This window comes from Ixodes scapularis, unplaced genomic scaffold, assembly GCF_016920785.2.
Source record: "Ixodes scapularis isolate PalLabHiFi unplaced genomic scaffold, ASM1692078v2 PGA_scaffold4__175_contigs__length_147842914, whole genome shotgun sequence".
Lineage (NCBI taxonomy): Eukaryota > Metazoa > Arthropoda > Arachnida > Ixodida > Ixodidae > Ixodes > Ixodes scapularis.
In genome coordinates, this window is record NW_024609879.1 from 63,381,973 (window position 1) to 63,404,575 (window position 22,603).

At 43.1% G+C, this 22,603-nt stretch overlaps 1 protein-coding gene across 1 annotated transcript; it reads left to right on the plus strand.

The window, feature by feature from the left end:
- The first annotated feature begins 2,389 nt into the window (after window positions 1-2,389).
- LOC8031352 (antimicrobial peptide ISAMP-like) lies at window positions 2,390-8,891 on the plus strand. Its single transcript, XM_029973851.2, is given in 4 exon segments — window positions 2,390-2,451; window positions 6,340-6,418; window positions 8,764-8,827; window positions 8,830-8,891. Coding segments are annotated over 4 exon segments (252 nt in total). The 5' UTR covers window positions 2,390-2,404.
- The last annotated feature ends 13,712 nt before the right edge of the window (window positions 8,892-22,603 follow it).

A 22,603-nucleotide genomic window follows, 5' to 3' on the forward strand; every position in this document is an offset into this window, starting at 1 on the left:
AGGGTACCCAGACAGTATCGTAAGTGACAATGGGCCACAGTTTGTGTCGGCCGAATTCGAGAAGTTGCTTCAAGTTCGCGGTATACAGCACCACCTGGTTTCTGCTTACTACCTCAGTCCAACGGGCAGGTCGAACGCTTCAACCGTACACCGAAGGGCTTCCTTCAGTGTACCACCATTGAACGAAGCGCTCCGCTCCGCTCTTCACTCGTCGACTACTTGATGATATACCGCTGCACGTCCCATGCCACTACTGGGCTATCTCCTGCCCTCCTGCTGCACGGACGCAAGCCACGGACCCGGCTCAACATCCTCGGGCTGTCGTCGTCGCAGTTCCTGCAAAACCCTTTCGAGGAGCTGCAACGGCTGCGTCCACGAGTACAGCAGAGGCAGGAATACACCAAAAGGTACACAGACCAGCGTCGAGCAGCGAAGACCCCGAGATTTTGTGTTGGAGACTGGGTTCGAGTGAAGCGACCAGGAAAAGTCCCCAAAGGAGAGCCGACCTTTGGACCATCACAGCGCATCATAAAGCGCGGAGGTCGTTGGACGTTCCGATTGGAAGACGGTCGAGTAGGGAACGCCTCAAAACTCGCAGCAGCCCCGAAGACCAACCAACAAAGCCAGAGGCAAAACACATCGATTCCTGCTAAGAGCAGTCGGTTCTCGAAAGTTGCTGTTTCCCTTGCTAGCGTCAGCAACAGGCGCCATAACTAGCAGCCACAACAGCCTAGGTGGAACGGACAGCAACAAACTGGATCGCTAACGCCTGTGTGCAGTCCTGCCTTAGACTCACCTCCAAGAAAGGGGGTTTCGACCGCTCATCCTACGCCTATGCCTCTGAGGCGCTCCAGGCGTGATCGTCGGTCACCAGAGCACTATGGGAACTATGCCACACGATGAACTGAACTGCTTTTCTTTTCGTCATTTTGCTTCAAAATTAGTAACTTAATTTAGAAAAAAAAAAAACTAGTTGAAACTTTGTGTTGAACAGAACAGGGAGAATCTCGGTGATCGGAAGTAACTGCACAAAGCGGTGACTCATGTTTTCTGTTGTGCGTGTGTGTGTGTGTTTTGTGTTTCTTTATGTCTTTCTCTTTGTTCTTGGCATTTTTCGTTATTTTTTTAACCCCAAAAAATAGACGAGGGGAAGATGTTATGTGCTGATTCCTCTAGCTTACTCCCCTAATTAAAAAAAAAGACAAAGCAAATAAAGCGAATCAGAACATAACACACACCCTGCTCACTTTTACTACGATTATGCCGGACTAACTTTTATTACCAAGTTGTCTTGTTTGTTGAATTTTTTATTGAACCAATACTGTACGTCCACCCCTCTGAAAAGCCCCAGGACCCTGAAGGTATTTAAATAAATTAATAAATAAAATACTGATACATTTCTGCATGTTTAATTTTGCAATATTATTACTATTAATATTTTCTTATTCCTACAATGACACCAATTCCACTAGTCGTGTTGCAGTTTTTTTATTATCAGACCAAATTAATATTAGCAGGCGAACTTTAAAACAGGTATTAATTTCTTAACTTGTTGCGAGCCACTGGTCCAGACAAAATGTACCCAGATTTCCTAACGAACAGATTCGTACCATCGTGAGGTTGCGAAGATCGACATAATATTACCGCGTATTCTTATGACGCGTTAATAATGAGGGATACAGATATGTAAAAGCTTCTTCTCGTAACAGTTTCAAATATTATCTTTGTTCTATATTTAGCATAATCATGTTTATACCGTTCATTTATAGGCAAGTTGTGACTTGTCTTGTAAGATATTATGACCTTGTGAAAGAAATTATGCATGCGTTAGAAAGTGCTCCAAACAGGGACGGAGGTCTGCACATGGATGGATTAATTGATCATGCTGTATTTTTATAAGCTAGATACAACATCGCTACTGAGGCCTAGTCCTATGGTGTGGGAAAAAGTGTGCTAGTAATAAATTAATAGTGGGAACTTTATACAAAGACTATTTTAATCCCCATTTTGTATCCGCTCGGCCATTGTTCAATCACGTTTCGTTTTCTTTTTTCAGTCGACTCTTCACACGGAAATTTCCAAACCCCGTCAATTATGAATTCGTTGCAGCTGCGAATATTATTTGACAGTTCGCTTACCTCTTCCAGGAGACCACAGGACGTCGCACAAGGTTAAAGACGTTGAACGCCTGCGACATTCGCTGACCTTCTGTGCCAGGTCACCGAACCTGCGAAACAGCAGTAAAACATTTTTAATAAAAAAGGGCGTTTACTGGAGTGATGACGTCATACTTGATACGTGCTGCAGTTGTCGATGTACTATAAAAAGAGGTAGGGGCCCGACTTCGAAACCACTTGCTTCTTTCAGCACATCTGCAAAGATACTTCCCAATAGCCCGCCGACAATGCGTGCCGTAACCATGCTCATCGTTACTCTTCTTGTTCTGGAAAGGTAAGAGTTACAAGTTAAAGTGACAGTACATTGGAAGATATGAATATAAACCAAAGGACAGGGCTTGCCTAATAACTGCGTCTTTGGGTAAAGTGTCCCAAAGATACTGAATATTTAATCATAATTAAGGTTCCACGTTTTCGGTTTTTATTTTTCAAAATTCGGCGTAGTTTTTCGGTGTTTATTTTAAAATTCCATTTTCGTTTTTTTTTCGGTGTATATTTATTCCCAAAAAATTTTACCCTTTTTTTTTCGGTGAATGTGAAAGCAACGTCATTGGACACCGGATCAGATGATCCTTGTAGCTGGGATATTTGTGATCACTCAAAGAATAACGACAGGTATACATACGTGGTCTTCGCTACAACTTCCGCGAAGACACACTTCGAAATCTCGGAATTCGCGGGCATAATCTTCAGCGCGCTTCTTTTTCCTTCCCATTCTGACGACGTGACCATCTGAGGTTATGACCGTACAGGAACCAACGGAATGGCATAAAACAAAATTCTATTGTATTTATGTTTTCAACCACAGGGAAGTTTGAGAGGGTGTTAAGAAAGGTATTAACGGCTTTCCTCGATGACCCCTGAAGTGCATGAAGCGAAAATTCTTATACCAGCCCACATTCGAACTCTTTTTTAGGACCGGGAACTTGACACACTAAGCCCAATCACAGAAAGGACACAGATGACCCGCGAAGGCCACTTCAAGACCTATTTTGTTGCATGCTGAACCTTGGAAAAGGGCTATCACGAAGGACGTCACACAATGTCGAACCTTGCAAAGCCTTCTCTCCCTCCCCTCCCCCACCCACGTCGACGCGACCCTAAAATACTGACCTTTTTCGGTTAAAACCAAATTTTAGAAAACGGATTAGACCTACTTTTATGGGTTTGTATCGGTTTAAACCGAACACTCCGAACCCTAATCATAATGTAACACTGAAAAATGATGAAACATTCAAGTCGTGCTAGTCTCAGGTGTTATATTATGATTAAGTATCTCCAGCTCGCCGGCCCGCAAATCCCTATTTTTAGACTGAATATATGTGCATCCTTAGTTCTTTTATCTCGTAACTCAGGTGCACCTCGTTAAACACAAAATATATGTTGTCTAGGTTTCATACATGTGCTATTAGAATATCCATAATAACTACTTTTTTGTGTGTGTAGCAACTAGGAGTGAGGAAAAGATTACATTTGCTAATGCTGTTGACAATGCAAGAGCAATTTATTCTGCAACAATAGTATCGCCTTTTTGATTTAATATTGTAAGCATCTGACAATGTCATATTGTTCACTGCACTGGGAACCCCAGTCGAATGCCACGGGCTCTTGAATAATTATAGAATTTCGCCGTTCATGCCACATGCAGGACTATGATGCATGTCCCTATGGAGACCATGGGCCCTAGCCTGGACACTTCGTGAAAAAGTCGGCGAGAAAAACGGTGCTGTGCAGGTTCTGAGTGGCCGTCTCCAGGATCGAGCGCTGCGGCGGCCAGTCACGGCCACCGAATTTCTCGTCGCCTTTTTCGACAAGTTTCGAGATTAGGGCACCAGAAAAGAAGACCCACCCGATGATAATGCAATTAAATACAAAGTTGCACGCGAGCTGGACAAGAATAACGAAAATAATTCCTGGAGAAGTGGAACAAGGGGGACATAGGACAAACAGAAATCACCCGACACAGCTTGTTGACTGGTGCTCAAGCGAAATGATCCGCCTGGTCCTGGTATTGAACCAGGGACTCCTCCATTTCCAGTCTAGCGTTCTTCCAACTCAACTAACCAGCAGTTTGAGGTCCATGGTTTGATATCAGGATCAGACGGAGTTTTTCGGTCGCGCGCCTGTCACCTAGCTTTGTTTGGAAATTTGTGTTTGTACTTTGTCCCTCCTCGTGTGGATTACTGTCGTCACGCCTTTGGACTTGTTTCGGTTCATTTTTCGTCTGGCTACAAAGGGACTATAGTTGTACAATTCTGGTCGTGGTAAAACGTTATGCATAAACAGCTCTCTATCTACAGTAACGACTAGGCCTCTGTAGTACGTTACTGCGAATATAACTTCCCCGAATAAAACATTTGCAAATGTGTTTCTATCAACTTCCTAGAAAATCATTTCTGTAGATATTTTCCGAAGAAATTCTGCATACATATCTTCAGCCGATCTAAAAAGTCACAAGGTATGTGGAGAGCAAGTATCCGTTCTTGCGAAGAGGTTGCGGTTACGTGAGGGCATAGAGTTAGTATAATGCGCGCTAGAGGTTCAAGTAGCGCTAGTGTGCTGACGCAAATTGAGGCAGACAGCAACCAGTCGAAAATTGACTTCCGGTAATGCATTTTTATGGGAAAAAGTGAGTGCATTTTCTCCCTGCGCTCGGTGATAAGAGCAAATATCCTAAAGAATTTGTACGTGCTAGGTAGCTTCAAACATTTCTCAGTCAGGCCGACGAAATGATTGGTCAGTTACGGCATTTTCTTTCCAATTCATCGCATTAAAAACGGTGCTAAAAGGGGTTCGTACGTGTACTTTTCTGCACTGTCGGACACTGTTAGCACGAACACGACTTCGGCACTTTTCAGCATGTGGGATATACGTGCCAACTGAACGAAGGACGTCTGGAAACCAAGGGAGACGGCAAGAACTACGCAGTAACACTAGATCAGTAACTACCCGTGCACGTGCGATCAAAATAAATTAAAGGCCGCGTAATATATTCTGATTTTAAATAAGTAAATAAGTACTGCTTTACTATTTCTGCTTTGTGCGAAGATACTCGTTGTACGTTCAAAATATTACCCTCACGCTCGAAGTCTTTGAGAACAAGTGCCCGATAAAAGCTGCCCGGCAGAGAAAACAACACGAAGATGCACCTTTCATAGCCCACGTAGTTTATTGTTTACCTTTTGAATGCTTTTATCCGCTTATGCACGACGGGGTCATTTTCATATAGCGACAGGACTGGCATATTAGCGATAGATAAGCGTCACCGGAATGCTGGCGAACCTTGAACACACTCTATATTCTTTTCGATTGTAATTTGGCTTTGAATCGTCGCTTGTTTTTACACACCTGCTGTGGAACACATATTTGGGACTGAAATGTAGCAAAGCAATTACACTCTTACAATGTCAATCAAGGTACATACTATTCGGTACGACCCAAATAACCAAACTTCCGTGCTATTTTTCGGCGAAGAGACAAAATGTACGCGCGCGTTCCTATAGGAATGCACAGGAGCACCACACAAGTAGACTGGATGCTGTATGCTTCAATTTGCGTCACGGAAGTCGCATAGACACTAGCGCCAGTTGAACCTCTAGCGTACATTATAATAACTCTATGCGTCAGGACAGCGAGCTCTGATTGGCTGTGATTAGAAGGGTGCTGTCTAGACTTCAAGACAGCCAGCATTGAGGTCTACCCACTATTCTTTCCTTCAGAGCCAGTAAGAGCTCGAAGTTCTGACGTCATCGCAACCTCTGCCAAAAAGCAAGCGAACCGCGAAGTTCTAGCAGACGATCTCCAGACGAATGTTCACTCCGCATAGATATGGAACACCTGCACATTCCCTGTTCGCCTGTCTAAAATACATACCATGAGGAATCGGAGCGCCAACACCAAATTTACTGAAAACTGGGTGAATCTAGACGTGGGCGCTTGTCCGGTGAAATCGGGCGCTTAACGAATATTTTACAAAATTCCAACGTTTTTTTTATGTTAATAGTGGGCACTTGAACGAAGTGTGCGCCGCCGCAGTATTTTACGGCATGTATATTTATAGCTGTAGATATCCTCACAAGCGCTGCTTTTTTAACGTGATCGACGTAGTCATAGCATGTGATCATTACTGGACTCTAATTTGTTATATTCTTTTACTTCTCAGCTTCTACTTTGTCATCTCTGAGCCCGTAGCAGGACCCCATTGGCAGGTGAAGGCAAAGAGACCTCAATGTTATCGAATAGTAAGTAAACAAAACATGTCAGGTTCCCTGAAATTGTTCTGATTCCTTCGTCGTAATCAATCTACAATGGGGAACTTGAAAAATTTTTTTTTTAGTGTGTATTCATGACTTTAGTGGGCCTCTATCCCTTTCAAGTACTTAAATTCTATCTCGAGTCTTGCGAGAAACCCCCCCCCCCCCGCCCCCCCCCCCCCCCAATGATAAGAATTTCCCCACGTAAATCTATTTTAAAGCAAAAGAACGCTGCCCGGCTGTATGCCTAATATATATATATATGATGCAATGTCTTATAGTATCTTGTCTGCGTTATCGTAGTAAAATCAATCAGAAATACAGTTAAGATCCCATTAAAAATCGATTCAAGTTTAGTCTGTTCTACCACGCTACGAGCATAATATTGCATTTTGTTAGCCAAAAGAGAAGTACTTGGGCAACGTCAATTGATTTGAATTTTTTTCATTTATTCGAGTACCTCAAAATTCTTTCTCTGTGTTGCGCAATGGAACTTTAGCTCGCGGTACTTTAGAACGAGGTTTAGTGGAAAATACCTTAAACGCCTGAGGAAGTCCGTAAACTGGCACATTTGCCCCGCAATCGCAAATTGCGATTGGGATGGAGAATTGCGCCGCCATTCGAAACTTTCATCGATACCACAGTGTAGAGAATAACGTGCAAAATGATGAACTTTGTAATCGGAGGATGTGAGGCAGCGATGGTTAGATTCTACTTGAGTACCTCAATGGCTGGGATTATAATGTTTGGTGATTTCTCATGATTACACTTAGCTTGCCAGAACACGCTCTCATTTTATTTAATTTCCTCGAATGGCTCAAAGGCATTACATAGAGGGAACAAGAACATAATGCACTTAAATACAACGCGCATTAAACTCAGGCAATTTCCACAAAGGCTTAAATAAACTTCTTGTTTTTTCTTTGACTCATCTACGTACGAACTCAGCTCTTCCTAGTTAAAACGCAGAATGCACAGAGTGCATGAAAGAAAAACAGAAAGATAATGGGACCTTGACTAAGATAAGAAATGCGCAGATGATACTGAGTATTTATATATACAGTGCTCCTACCGCTAAAAATAATACGAAAGTAAGTTTGAACCTTTAGTAAACTGGTCGTTTTTGTTTTGGTAGTTGGCGTTGAGGTATTAAGATGTAGCACAGAAAATACAAGCCGAAGAACCTGGAGAAAATTAGTGCTTTTCCTGCCTTGTTGCCTTTAACGCGGACGCTATCCCTCTGAAGTGCTTGCATTCTCATAAAACGCCCTGAAGGGGTGAAATTGAAACGCGTTTCTTCACATAAGTATGAAGTAAAATACCATTAAATGACGCGGTTGTATCGCCTCGAAAATGTATCTTGATGGCAAGACATTCGAAGGCGCTTGTGTGTCAGTATTGTGGTACCACAACACTATATGAACTATAACTTGAATTCGCGCAAAAATGCACTTAGTCTTGTGCAAGTGAACCACGATCCCAGTCAAACATCACAATTTGATAGAAGAGAAATGGTGCTTTCCCTGAAGGATCTTTTATCAATTTCCCTGTCTGTGCTTTCACCTAAAAGAAAGCTTCCAACGATACTTTCATTAGACAGCCTCTAGGTAAATTTTTATATAGTACTTCCTGAAGTTGTTACCTGCGTGTGGTATATCTGCAATATGTCTTAGACCGAACGACCAAGACTCTCAACTGACACGTTGTGCCCGTGCTTGCTGATTAGGCATTTGATGTGTCACGGCGCCGCCCAAAAAGTCGTTCTTCGGGCATGCTGTGAGCTGAACAACGCCCAAATGTCTAAAAGGCGGCCTGTAAGGGAGTGATGAAGTGACTCTACGCGAGCATCTCAATCGCTGTGTTCGCATATTTTGATGGTTTTCCCTTAATGAAGTCAGCTGGAGAGAGGTGGAACATACCCACTCTCTTCTTTGTGTGTCACATACTCAATCATTAGAGATTAAAACATGAATTAGTGGAATGCACAAATGAACATACAAACAAGAAAACATTGTTATGATATGAAGTCAGCTCACACAGCACACATGTCACAAAGTTTTTCTTTAGTTTTGAAAAGTTCAAATGAAGTTTTTTTTTTGTTTTTTTTTATGATGACAGGAATGTTTTATTATGTCACGGCTAGGACGAACAGTTGTTTCTACTTGCTCACCATCCTAATCTTTTGATTTTTTCGTGCTAACAAATTCTTGAAAATTATTTTGATCGTTCCGAAATTGATCGATTTAGCAACATTTGCGTTATATAAATAAGTACTCTCTATAAAATATATTATTTCGCCATTGTCTAGAATACATGTTTATATCTTGTTACAGACATGCACGAAAGATGAAGAATGCAAAGTAGGGTCCTGCTCATATTGCAACAATGGACTTTGGGGCGACAATACTTGCCGCTAAGAGTAGAGCGGATCAAGTGCCCTCATGTTCTAATGCACGAATAAAAGTTGTATAATATACTGTTGCACGTGTCAAATAATTTAATTAAAGGACTTAGTATCTCATGTTGAAAAAAAATGTACAGCATACTCGGGCCAACTGGAGACACCTCCAGACACTGCACTGCGCCCAGCCATAAAAGCTAGCGGTCGCAGTTCGGACGGATCTTCATATAGAATGTGGGGCGGCCTTGCCTACTGTCGATGATGCCCGTGAACAATTCATCACTCAACTACTAGAAAGAAATTCGCAAAAATGTAGCCTGGAATGACAAACCTCTGGAGGAAAAACGACTCGTCACTCTCACCCTGTTGCTAAGGTTTTTTTAATCGTTCCGAGACAATTAATGATACATATATGTCAACTTTCTCAAGTTTTTGTGATATCAATGATTAAGACCTCTATGATGAAGAAATACTGAGGTGATGTAGTTACATCATCGATTGAAACAAAATTATGACATATAAGAAAACGAAAAACGGCTTTGTTAGATAATGTGGCAATCTTAGTTTCTTTTAAAAATACGTCTGAGATTGATACGATGGTGGGTGAAAAGTTGCCAGTCACATGCTAAAGATGATGTGAAAGATGTACGGACTATATTGGTGTAGGTATATAATATACTTTTTTTGCTTGTAGTAAAATCTTGGTAAAACAAAAACAGGAGTGTGTTAAGTCTACTGTGATGTGTGCCGTTGATGTATTGAGTTTTGACATCTAAACTTAGACTTCTTTACGTGTCGATATTTCAGAAAGAAAGAGAGATATTGGATCTGGAAGCAGCTACATTGGCTGCTAGAGGGTACTGTGAAAATACGGATCCGTTAACTTCGTGTAGCTTCAGTTGCATTAACCAGTATACGGTGACCAGGATCCCAAAGAGATTGCTCATTTAAGCTTGAATTGTGCAAGGGGCTTGTACAGAAGCAGTTAAAATATAAAATATGTAAATAAAGGTTTCATATTGATAAAGCTTAGCGTGAGGTTTAAAATGGTATTAATGCAGGCAAAGTGAATCTTCTATGACGGGAAAGATGTTAGGTGAACTTCTAAGTTCCTGCAAACAAAAACTCTCTGAGAAGGACGATTAAAACGCCATAATGAGGCCTAGATGACACACACGACACCCACACAACTGCAAAGTAGAAAGAGAGAGGTAGAGATAGACTTCTTTTTGGCTGATGGTTTTCAGCATGACGTGTTCAAACGCACATGAACCTCGATGCAAGCGGTACGACAGCATCAGGGCGTGCACCAGACACGGAAAGAGGGCTTGGCATGGTCTTTTGACCAACCAGAAGCCGAAAAGAATCCCCTAGCGGTGGTAGCGAGAAATAGTTCTGATCAAAGGTCTATGTTCGTAAATGGTTTTGATAAGCGCGTAAGAGTGAAGTGTAGTAACTCTTCATGGTTGAAAATAGGGTGCACGTGTTGTTTTGATCATGATCATGCAGAGAGATGTAAGAAACGAATGCGCCGCTCAAGTCTGTTTTGCTCGGACAGAGTGTGACCGCTCGGACGGCAGATTCCCGGCCCTCGGCGCTTGGCGTACGGATTATGTCGATCGTTCTGCTAGTCGCACTCTTCCACCATCATTTTTGGACGAGCGTGATTGAAACATCACGTGTACCATATTTTCAGTCATCGAGAGTTACTCTAATGCAGTTATCAGGTTTGTTTTCTGCGACCACCGCCAGGGTATTATTTCCGGCTTCTGGTTGGTCACATTCGAATTTCTGAAGACGCCCTGGAACCCGCCCAGCCCGCTTTCAGCCAATGGCGCCTCCTCATTTGTCTCCTATACTTTCCAACGAATGGCCAAACACTACATATACGGCTCTGCATCTCCCCTACCCGCAAAAAGAGCGCTCTGGCCGCTGCCATTTTGCGAATCGAGCGATCTCTATCAGCCAGAAATTTCCGGCACCCGCCTGAGCTGTGAAAACCCGGTCAGCGTGACTCCCCACCTGCTTTTTGCATTCGGAGTTCGGCGGCTTTTCTTGGAAGTTTTTATTTTATTCGCCTGTTTAGAATGCTTACCGTTTGTATGTTATCTTCCATTGTGAGAACCAGCGAATACCAGGGCCCGTAGCCCACTCGGCCTTCGCAGGAAACGAACGAAGAGAGCGAACGTCAAGCAGCCCGCGACGCAAGCAGTTCGACGCTCTTGGAGGATTATTTCCGTAGAAATAATCTCCAAAAAGCATTCCGGCTGTGTTCCGGGGTCTTTGCGAAAAATAGCTGATAGGGTCGAGTCCGGGGAATGTGGGCAGAATAGACAAGTTTGTTAATTTGCTTGAAGCTGTGCAAAAAAGGAGCTCTCTTCTACATGTTCCTCAGAACACGCCGGATTCCGTCCGATCGTCATGAAGTGACCATCGACGACACTGTATATTGGATATGCTGTGTTATTTGAGAGCTTTCTCAAATCCTGTTCAGATAACGCGGCACCGTGGGGTACGTACAATATATTTTTTGTTCGGTTGATGAGACTCATTGAATTTTATGTTGTGGGCGGGGAATATTTATGCAGTACGGATATCCTGTGTGGTGAAATATTTTGACCTTTATAGATTGACACGGCTGAGCGTACGGTGCCGTAAAACAATGAACATAAAATGAAACAAACATTCCAGTTGCATTTGTTCTGCCGCGCACGGACTCACCAAAACAGCTTTCATTTCTTTGTTTTTGTCCCCAAAAATAGAGCACTGCTTTCTGAAATACCTCTATAAATTATGTTCGCCACAAAACACAAAATAAAAAAAGAAAACGCGGCAGTTCAGACGCTACCAGCGTCCGAAATTGCGCCTGCGCAGGCTGCCCCAGCCCACTGACGAGAAACTCCTCAGCTCAGCGCAGTCGGGCAACATTGACGTACACTCTCAAAACCAGGGACAGGGACACGCGCTGTAAATCGCTTCGTTCGAGACTGCCGCTGGAAAGGTCTATAGCTTCCTCCGCTTTCATCCCACTGGGGCAAAGCGCGGAACGGCAAGTAGGCATGCCTATCTCTCCAGCTGCTGAGACTGGTCGGTTCTCTAAGCTATTGCACAAGCACAAGCCCCACTGTGCTTTCGTTCCTCTCTCTCCCCATGCAAACGTTGCAAAACCCTACGCAATCAAGGAAGAACACTGCAAGTCCCACTTACGTCTCTGTTTCCATGGAGGGAGACTTGGGCGTTGCTTGGCTATGGCACACAGCGGGGCCGCTTAAACTTCAAGGCTGGAATTTCACACACACAAAATGACGACTGGTCGTATTGATTGAGCACGACTACATCAAGAGTTTAGTCGGATGTTCCGCAAATTCGAAAACCTATTTATAACGGCTGTGGTATTTGCTGCACTAACCATTCAAGGCTTCTGTCGAGAAGGTGCTGGGATGAGGTTGTGGCCTCAAGAAAATCGAATGACCTGTCAAAGTAGAAATGCTTAGCGTGATAGTGGCGAGGCACAAGCACCTGAATCATATACAGTACGGTTGTAATACGTATTCAGGCTTGCTCTTCAGTGCCGTCGACGTCAAGCATAGTCGGCTCGGTACACACAGCTGTGCTGCATATGAAGCTTCGGAGCTGGCGAGAAGAAACAGAAGACGTATAACACAGCGGGGTTTTGTTTTTAGTTGCACCCAATTTTCAAAAAACGGCACTCTCATTAGGTAACTTTTCATATTAAAATTAGTTTGCCTGATTTTGGCGGACACTTTTGATTAACTTTTTAGTTAGTAAATGGAGCCATATAGCTTCAATTAGAAACTTGTTGGGCGTGGTCGAAAACTACTCAGTCGGTCAATTTCAGAATTATTTGGAGGACAGATGAAGCGTGTTGCTGCGCAATAAATTACCACTTGCGATTGAGGCGCGAGCCTGGTGGAGCCGGAAAAGTGGGTGATAAAAACGAACAATCGGGCCGGGCAAGCAACAAATGATTTTGTTTTTTAAACCCCCCCCCCCCCCACCAAAAAAAAAAAAAAAAAAAAAAAAGATGCTCGTGTTTACAATATTTATAAAATTGACCGATATAGTGGTTTTCGATGATACCGATCGCGACTCCAACCACATGCTTTTAGGCCCTCAATCCTCAGCTTTATGCGTTGTCCCCCGCGCGCTCGAAGATTTTGATTCTGATGTGCGAGCTAGCGCGAGACCCTCATCGATCTGGTTAGAATTTAGAACGCTTGGTGCCGTTTAAGGGGTATTCACGCGAGGGAGAAATCCCCTCTACCGATCTGGTTATTTAAGGGATATCCGTGTATTTGTCGCCTAAATACACACGCAAGCTTGCCAAGCCGGTTAGGTAATTGTAAAATGAAAAGTTACCAAATAAAACTGCTTTACATTTTTTAAAATTTGGTTGAACTAAAATTAAACGCCTGGTATGGGGAATCCGGTCGCATTCTAACTTCTGTCAGAGACTGCATGATCTCAGATATTTTACGTTTAGTGGAGCCATCTAGTTTGTCTCCTATTTGAAAAAAACGAACGTCAATGATCAGCACGAAGTACCTTTGTTGATCAGCTCCTCTTCGTTTCCGTCGATCATGTGCAGCCTTCGAGAGTTTGTTTGTACTCGCTTTCCTTCGCCTACTGAGCGCAGGTTTTATCTTTGCCATGTTGTTGTCTATCACTGAAATATAAAATTGAAGTCAATAAGTCAATAAAATCTTCTATAATCTTCAAAATCATACATTACTGTTATGTTATTCTGCCCCCTTTCAAGAATTGCTAAAATGCTTCCATGATAGGACGATCATCGATATTCTCGCACAATATTGTTAAATACACGTCAGCATGCACGTAGGCAGGAAAAGGAGGTTGGGGGGGAGGGGGGCAGTGCTAAGGCCTCATCGCCCAACACCGCCTAGAAGGAAGATCGCGGCCACTGACTGGGCTCGATTGCTGCACCAGCGTTCGGCTGGGACTCGTGCCAACTGGGTGAGAGAGCTGCAGCCCGCATCTCCCACCACCACAACCGTGGTCAGACTTACTTCTAGGCGACAAAAAAGACCCCCATGAGCCCCCACCGAAAATTCTCCAGCCTGATCTGGCACCTCCCCTCCCCGATCAGCCACCCACGGCAATGTGAACAAGACCAACCCCACCTAGATAAGAAAGCCGTAGTGCTGATACCTTTTTGCACCGAATGTCGACCAGCGGGGGCAACAGGTAAAGGGTGCTTTAGACATCTGCGTTCCCTTGCACTAAACCCCAACCTGTGCGATTGAGACGGCACGAGCTACTATTGTAAGAGAATTATCCTATTCATTTTAGAAAAGACACAGCCGGACGCAGCGCAGTCAAACGCTGATATCTGAAGGGTGCGAGGACGGCGTCAGTAACGTCCCTGGATATTTTTTCGTTCGAGGGACTTTAGGCGTCAGCGGTCGAATGGGAATCGTGTACGATTAGCAGGAATACGCGGCACTCGTATCCAGTCTGTGCCCCGCGCTGGCCGACATTAGGTGACGCAGAATATTCAGCACTTCGCCCTTCTTATCTAGGAGGCCACTGACATGGCGTCCCCCTCCTTCTTTTTGCTACGTTCTGCATGGAAGTTAAGTATGTCATTTCAGGACGTTTAGCTAGAAAGTTTGTTGACAAGACGTTCATCTACACGCTTCTCGCATAGGCCATTGGGAACAAACCAGGACACAACAAGCAGATGTCTGCACAGAAAGATGGCGCATTTTTCAAAGCCGGAGATGACTGAATCTATTCAACGGCAATCTCACGCCTGTACGACGAGGCGACCGCGATGAAACATGCCTGCACCGAATATAAAAGAATATTTTCGGCGAAACTTCATTCGTTCAAAATATTGCTACTGACCGCTCACAGTCGACCATAGAAGAATGAAATCAGAGCAGCGACACATTCCATAAACACAGAACCACAAACGATAGCGGATATACAGGGCATCTTTAGCTGCACTATATTTGCCTCCCAAAAATGGATCAGTATTGGGACACCCTATTTTGCCATCAGTCTATGGCTGTCACTGGAACAATGTTCTCACCAGCAGATCGACGAACGCGTGACACCGCCATAACTTTAGCTTGAAGAAAGAAGGCTACTGTGCACAAGGTTGTTCATGGCAGCTTATGCTCTGCTGGCGAACACCCGTAGCGGGGTAGTCGTACGTGCAGAAAGACTAAAGTTCCCCCCGTGCATCGCAGCGTAGCCAAGGCGTAGCTAAACTGGCTGCTAAGGTCGGTTGTTATTAAAGTTTATTGACTCTGAGCGCCGAGCACTTTTACAAAATTGAAAGCAGACCCCCACCCATGCTCTAAGCACACGCTGAAATAAACACACAAGGTTGCTATGGGCGCCACCGGCCAAGTTATTTCACTCCTACGAGCTGATCCAAACAAAAACTACTAATCGGGGAAAGAGCGACATTCACGTCAAATAATTTGACCTGTAGTACACGTAGCGACTTCTGATGCGTTTATTGCAGCGTAAGGTTGGAGAATATGAGGGCTGGGCTTCAATTTCGTAAATGCAATATTCCCTCTAAAGCTTTTGAATTATAAGCATTACAACGCCTACAAAAGGTAATTAAAATATATTCGTTGATATTTGAACCCAGGCAGCCGTGGCAGGCTGGAAGCAGCATGCGGTGCCAGCCAGTGCCAGCGCCGAGCGAGCGCCCGAACAAGAGAGAAAAGAGCGGCCGCGATATGACGTCAAGGAGTGAAGCTCCGCCAAGGAGCGCTCTCCGCTTCAATATACAAGCAAAAGGAGCTGGCTCAAAACCTCCCTGGACGCGTTGCGCCATCCGGTGGAGACTTCTGAACTAACACTTTATGCCCTGAATCTTCATAAGATAAGCGATAGTTAAGATATTTAACCTCACAATAAAAACTGAAAAAAAAAATGCCAGAAATATTTTTCTAGATCCCATTGAAAAGCAAATTTGGTTTTAGATATGTTAAACTATTTAAAAAAAATAATTTTCTGCCCACTGCATGTTAACCTATGGGCAAACGAGCCACACTTCTATCATTTTGAAAAATATATCTATGAGGTAACGTGGAATAGAAGAGCTGGAAAACCTTCATAAATATTTCATGCACATTATCTAACAAGTTTGAAAGTTGTCACTGAGGTCATTATTGAAATTCTTTTGAAGTTATGTTTCCCCATTGGTCCTTGATATCAATCATGGGGCACTTTTGGGATTGCTAGGAATGTCATGATGCAATATTTTAATTTTTGTGGCTGAGTAATTATTGCATAGTCTCTCAATTGTTTCCATTTCCCCATTCTGCAATAAAGAGGTGTGTTTATTAGGTATAATTTTCTTCTAAAAATGCTTTATAGAGATAAAAGTTTATTCACAGCAGACGTTTCTATCAGTGCCACATCAAGAATGAACACAATATATCGACAGAAAACAAATGCCCCTGAATTTGAATAAAAATTTTTCTTGAGAAGGGAAACCTAATTATGAGGTGTAAATAGGCAATGTTTAGCTTTCATTTGAACAGTATTTTTTATTTTCAATCTTTGTACAGCCATTGGCCTCGTGTGCTTATTTTTCATTTCATTTATTTCATTTATTTTCACCTTAAGGGCCCGGTAGGGCATTACATAAGGGGAGGGCAGTAGAACGAAGAACGCAATAGCAGACGCAGTAGTAGAATAATAACAGTAACTATAAACAAGAACATGAGAAATTATACATAATGGGCTAGTAGATTATCGTAAAACACTGTTCCATCAGAGGTGCTGACGATATTTGCACTCTTTGCACAGCCATTGGCCTTGTGGCGCTTTCTTCATGCCGATGCATGCAAAGTGGTATCATTTTCGGTTGCATTGCGGATTATCACACATTACCATCTTGCCATACTCTGGCCCGTTGCAGAGACAGTAGATGTCCTCATTTCCGACATTCTCGTATGTCTGTTGCTGTACAGGTCGTGACGCATACCTGTGTCGGAGCTCTGGCAACAGTACCCGCTTGAAGAAGTGTGCTCTTCAGCAACATTCTGGCACAAAAGTCATTGTCTAGAAATATTCTTTCAATAAAGATCTTCGTCGTCCAGACAATGTAGTCTGAATGCTTTACCTGGCACACAGACATTTGCATTTGTATTTGCCAAAAATGTGCATGTTCTCGATTTAGTTGAAGGGCATCACCCTCGGGCAGGGTGATAATACTGCTGTTCCATGAAGTGAGCTCTATGATAGTACACTCTCGCAGGCTATACGGGCACTTCATTATGAGTACGCCTGCACCACAGCAATCGCAACTCACAACTCCTTGAGGTGTAGCTGTAAGGAACTGGTGATCGAAGCTGATGTGCACACCTGAATTGCAACCCTTGAAATTTGAATGCCGACTAGTCATTGCTTCGACATATGCTCTTGCACGGGGTGTTTTGTCGATACCCCAAGTTGTCGCTACTGTGGTGAAGATGTATTTACTAGGATAACATATCCTCTGCATCAGGCTTGGTGAGGGGTCTTCGATTGATGTGGAGCGGGCCGCTTTCGCACATGATGCAGTCACCCTACCAGCACAAAACGAAAACCTTTTCCTACATGAAGACTGTGCTCTGGTTTCTTTCTCGATAAGGCGGAGAGCCTGCACAAAAAGAAAAAAAAAATAGGAAAACGTCGCCAACATCACATTTCCAGTGATCATACCTCTCGTTCAACTTTGATGTCGCTTGCCAACTTGTCGCATTTCTCAGAGACGTCTTCCCATGATGGTGCTACACACTCCTTAAACACAGTGCATAGAAGTGCGGACTTGTACTTTGCAGCTGTCGGTACGTAGGACTCTGTATATATAGCCATCAACAAGCGAAAGGGAAGCTGACCCTAAATTTGATGCTTTAGCGTCGTCCAAAAACTTGTTCCACTGTTCGTCGGTTGGTCTCAATGGGGCCGGTCTTTGTCGGCGCAGTGCTAGAGTTGTTGATGGCTTTCCCTCATCCATTCGCCTTTTCTTAGCTACTGCAGATGAGAAGTCAACTTTCGCTATCGGAGTGCATGTCAGTTTCTTGCAGCATGCTGGAAGCGACTTATTGTATTTGTCAGTGCAGGTTAGCAAGTCTCTGTGATTAACCGCCTCTTGAAGGTAGAATAGGATATCACCAATGTGAGAGCAGGCCTCCCCGAGACCAGCCATACAGGAAAAATGGGCAACAACAAGTTCACCGTCCTGCTCCTCTAGCATCCATGACTGCAGGCAAGCTTCCTTTGTAGTTCGGGAATGGTTCACCTACAAAATATTAAAGAGAAATATTTTACTACATTTAGCGACCTTTTAACATAGATACTGCATGCAGATGAACGTGTAAAGAGTGACTCCCGGTGTACCGGTCGAGCCTACTCGCTCATCTGAAGGTCTGCTTACGTGCACAGAACTAGCCACCTTTCTGCTGCCCCCCCCCCCCCCCCCCCTCATCTTGTTTTATGGAATGCCCAAGTCACCCTACAACCTCCAGTGAACGCCTGACACATCTTCGTGAACAACCGGGAACATGCGAATTCGTTATGGTTAGTTTGGAAGTCTTACCTTGCCAATTACGACAACATCGTTGTTTGGAAGGACTTTCAGTCGCGGCTCTGGAACCCACCCACTCGTCAAATAATTGTGCGATTCCGGTGACTTGTGTGCCTTGAACTGCTCTCGCGTAATAAAGCTTGTCTTGCCGACAAGATAGTCCTTCACGTCGCACTCTTCTACTTTGGGATAAGCGCTTGTATCTGTCACGGTCTCGTCAACTAACAGCGAGAGTGGATCTTTGCCGTCGCACATTGACACTTTCTCCTCGTAGCGTGATCGCGCCGACGCCGGCAACTTCTGGGCATACTCGCTCAACAACATCGTAGATTTGGATGAACACGTTGTTTCAGCTTGGAATTACGTACCTTTGTTGAAAAGGCGACGCATTTCTGCACATGCGTGGGCCACGAGCGGTGCACAACGCCGTGCTGTGGGCATATGCACGGTGCAGGCAACCACCAACATGGCACGGGGAACCGCCGCTTTCCAAACGTGACGTCACTTACAAGGCTTGTATAACCATGGCTAGACTTCAACGTCCAAGTGAAACTTCAAATTTTAGTACTAGATGCCAAAGCTGTACAGATTGGAATGCAATCGGAGCTTTCGTAGTTCGCTGTACAGTGAAGCATGCTCTCTGTGAGGTTAAAAGCGAGAATCTTGAACTATTTTATAACTGCACCTGGCTGCCCTGCATAATCGTGTAAGTTAGACAAACAACTAAACTTTTAGCTGCTCAAACAGTATTTGTGAAGCTGAAGAAGTCATGTTCATGGATAATTTAATATTTAAAGTTAGCTTTTTTATAATTAAATATGGAGAGCATGCTGTCTACCCTTAGCTGCTATACTTTTTACATTCCTGTTGGAATGCCTTGAGCAGCGAAACGTGAACTGGGTCAAACATTAAGCACTCGTGGCATGTACATGTTGCATTGCAATAACATTGATTACTTGTTTCTTTGCAGATATGTTCATGCAAGAATGCATCAGCTGTGCCAACCAGTTTCTAGTCAAGAGTGCTAGTCTTCATATTGCAAAAATAAATAACCTTGCTCGATATTGAACTTTAAGCACAGTTGTACGAGTGAGTTTTTCTGCTGCTTGTCGTTAAAGACGCCTGGTATAAGTCTTTCGAGACATCTTGCAGAGGTTTTCAAGTGTAATCTTTACCTAGGATACAAAGCGTCTAGTATACATCTCCATAGAGGTCAACAATATGTCATTGAAGAAGTCTGGTATACCTTTTTCGAGACGTCTTGTAGAGGTTTTAGGTGTAGCTATCTAATACACAAAACGTCTTGAATACGTGTTGATCTTGTACACATCTTCAGTAACTATGCTCTGCAACGTCGCATATGTCTTGAATGGACGTTTATAAGATATAGTGTACATCTTGGTGTTACTTGCGTAGCTGTCTCCTTTTCCCCCTGGGATCTAGATAAAATTGACATTTTTTACGCAATATTATAAATTTATATCTTGTAGTTTTACTAAGACGACTCTAATCATTTTTACTGGCTGCAATATCAAGACGCGATAGCAGATTTGTATAGCTTTTTTCTTGATTCGCCATTAAGACAATCAAGAAGAAGATATTCGCAAAGTATTGTCTCGTTCTGCCTCCCCCCCCCCCTTTCACTCTAAATGAGACGTATTCATTTTGATGGTAGGAGTATTTATCACAGGCCTCAGCATTTTTAAAACAACTACAAGAAAACAGAATGCATAGCGTTAACTGCTTATGCCTGGAGACTGGCTGTGTAAAGCCACACAAGTGACTTGCGGTGCAGATGTATTTCAGTGTATGTAGCACCCTCTGGTGAGGGGGGTGTACGTATCGTAAGTAGTTCAAAACAGTTCCTGGCAAAACATCTGCCTTGCAAACGAAGAGGTTTTATCATGGTACTCAATGAGGAGTTTGCGTCAAATTCTTTTTTTTTTCTAGATCGGCATACCTCGAAGGCATACAAGGAGACAAAATAAATATGTTGCTTGTAAGAATAACACTAAATGGCACGACATCACTAAAATAATACAGTTGATGGTTTCACACCAAAATTTACCTCTTCAAGTTTGTTTTAGAAGATGTGCTTAATGTATGTGAAGTCGCAATATATATCAACAATTAAATTTACAGTTCAAAACGAAATTATATCAGTATTAATTACTAACCAGCAGGCATACAAACCATTTGACAACGTACATCGAAAACATTGCTTCAAAAACAGGAGTGTAGACTTTCGTAATGGCTGTATAAATAACTCGCATCGTTCTGCGGTCGTTTCAAAACAGAAATCAATCCTAAGCGTTATTTTTATTTAGCACATTTTAAATGAACATACTGCGTCCAGGGGCTCACTGTAAACAAAACGCGCCATAACGTCTTGAAACTTCCAATTAATATTGTATCTGAGTCATTATTTTTATCAGGTAGCGGGCCTAGCCTTTCACTGAGACGAGCCTTTATTGGAAAGTTCATTTAGATTTCTTTTATGCACGAGTGTTTACAAATTTCTGAATTTATAAATACCGCTGGATTCCTCACCGCGCGAGTATCGTTGAAATACCTACTGTAGTTTGAGACATTCCGCATTCTCTGACATTCTTCGAATATTTATTAAGCAGACCGTCTTCAATAGTCAGATATTTTAAAAGTGTAACGCGTTATTAAAGAGATTTCAATCGAACATTACTCCATTCTCGAGAAGTTGTAATAAAATACTTTTGACAAGCTTAGTGCGTGATAAAGTTTGGTTAACCAAGCAGAAGTGTAATTTCATTTATATTGAGTTACCTTAGTTGCTAGGATATGAAAACAATTATCTAAAAAAAAAGTGCATAGTATTAGTCACATGTACTCCAAGTGTACTCCCAGGACTGGACTTTTTATTCTGATCACGTCCGCACTGCAGGCTTCTTTGTCTGACTTCTTCTACTGTTCCTTTATTATTATTGGCACTTAATACTTTCGCAGTATTACGAGCATTAATCAACGATGACATGGCGAGGAACGGAACTTATACCTTCATTTTTTTTATTTTTGTCTTTTTGTGTTGCTATTTGGTTCAGTTGTACAAATCTTTGCATCACGCTGCCCTTATGGAATGCCCGAAAGGGCCTTTAGGGTTAAAATAAATACATTTTGAAAAAAAGACCAAGACGCAGAAAAAATAATATAAAACTTGTTTCCACTCCAATGAAAGCGATTAGGTCGAAGATGATAAAATGGATTGTTGTCGCAACTAATAAGGTGCTCACTGACGCACTTGATTAGACTAGCATCGGCGTTTTCACACCGGTAGCTTTGCGCCTATTGCACGAGTGGTTACTTTGTTGCTCCTCGCGCTTCTCACGTGCTTCAAGTCGTTCTGAAATTGACTTATTTAGTGGTTTTCAATGGCGCTCAGCAAATTTCTCATTGGAGCCACAAGTTTATTTTTGCCACATTAAAAGTGAATATGAATATTTTATTTGATCACCCGACTCATCGTAAGGATTACCCACCTTGTATATTATGTCCCCCTTGCCGTGTAACTCACCTGTGCAAACCACCTTCGCGTACCTAACACACTTTTTTTAATAAGTTTCTACGAGCTAAAACATGGAAAATTTGTATATTGAACTTTTGTAAAAATTTCAGATTACAAATTACCCTTCTTATTTCAAATTTGGTGTGTGCCCGTACTCGGGCGAGGAAAAATGTTTGCGTAGCTGGTTTTTCCAATCTTCATAATAAAAATTGTGGCTCTTCTATTAACAAAAGCATATATAAGTACACCAGCAATTCTAATAGGCAGCTGGTTAAGGGCAGAGGTATGTAGCGCATTCTGAGGATTTGGGTGCAGCGAAGGTGATTCAGCCTTCCCTCCTAAAGCCGGATAATTTAGTTCTCCGAGTTCGGAGGTGAGGGCCCGGCGACATCAGGCGGCGTGGTCCAGGTAACAGGAACTGGCTGCTAGAGGGGAACTTGGAGCGGTAGTGTCGGGACCGGGCGAAAAATTCGTCGTTCGGAGAAGGACCAGTTGGAGTTGGTGGTGCGAATCGGAGTTGGTGGTGCGACGGTTGTTCATAGAGAAAGAAGTACTTGGTCGATTGTTCCATCGACTGCTGCGGTTAGGGGCAATGTGACAAGCAGTGCTACATTGAAAGCAGATTGGACAGTCGTCCGGTGTCCTCCACGCTGCGGG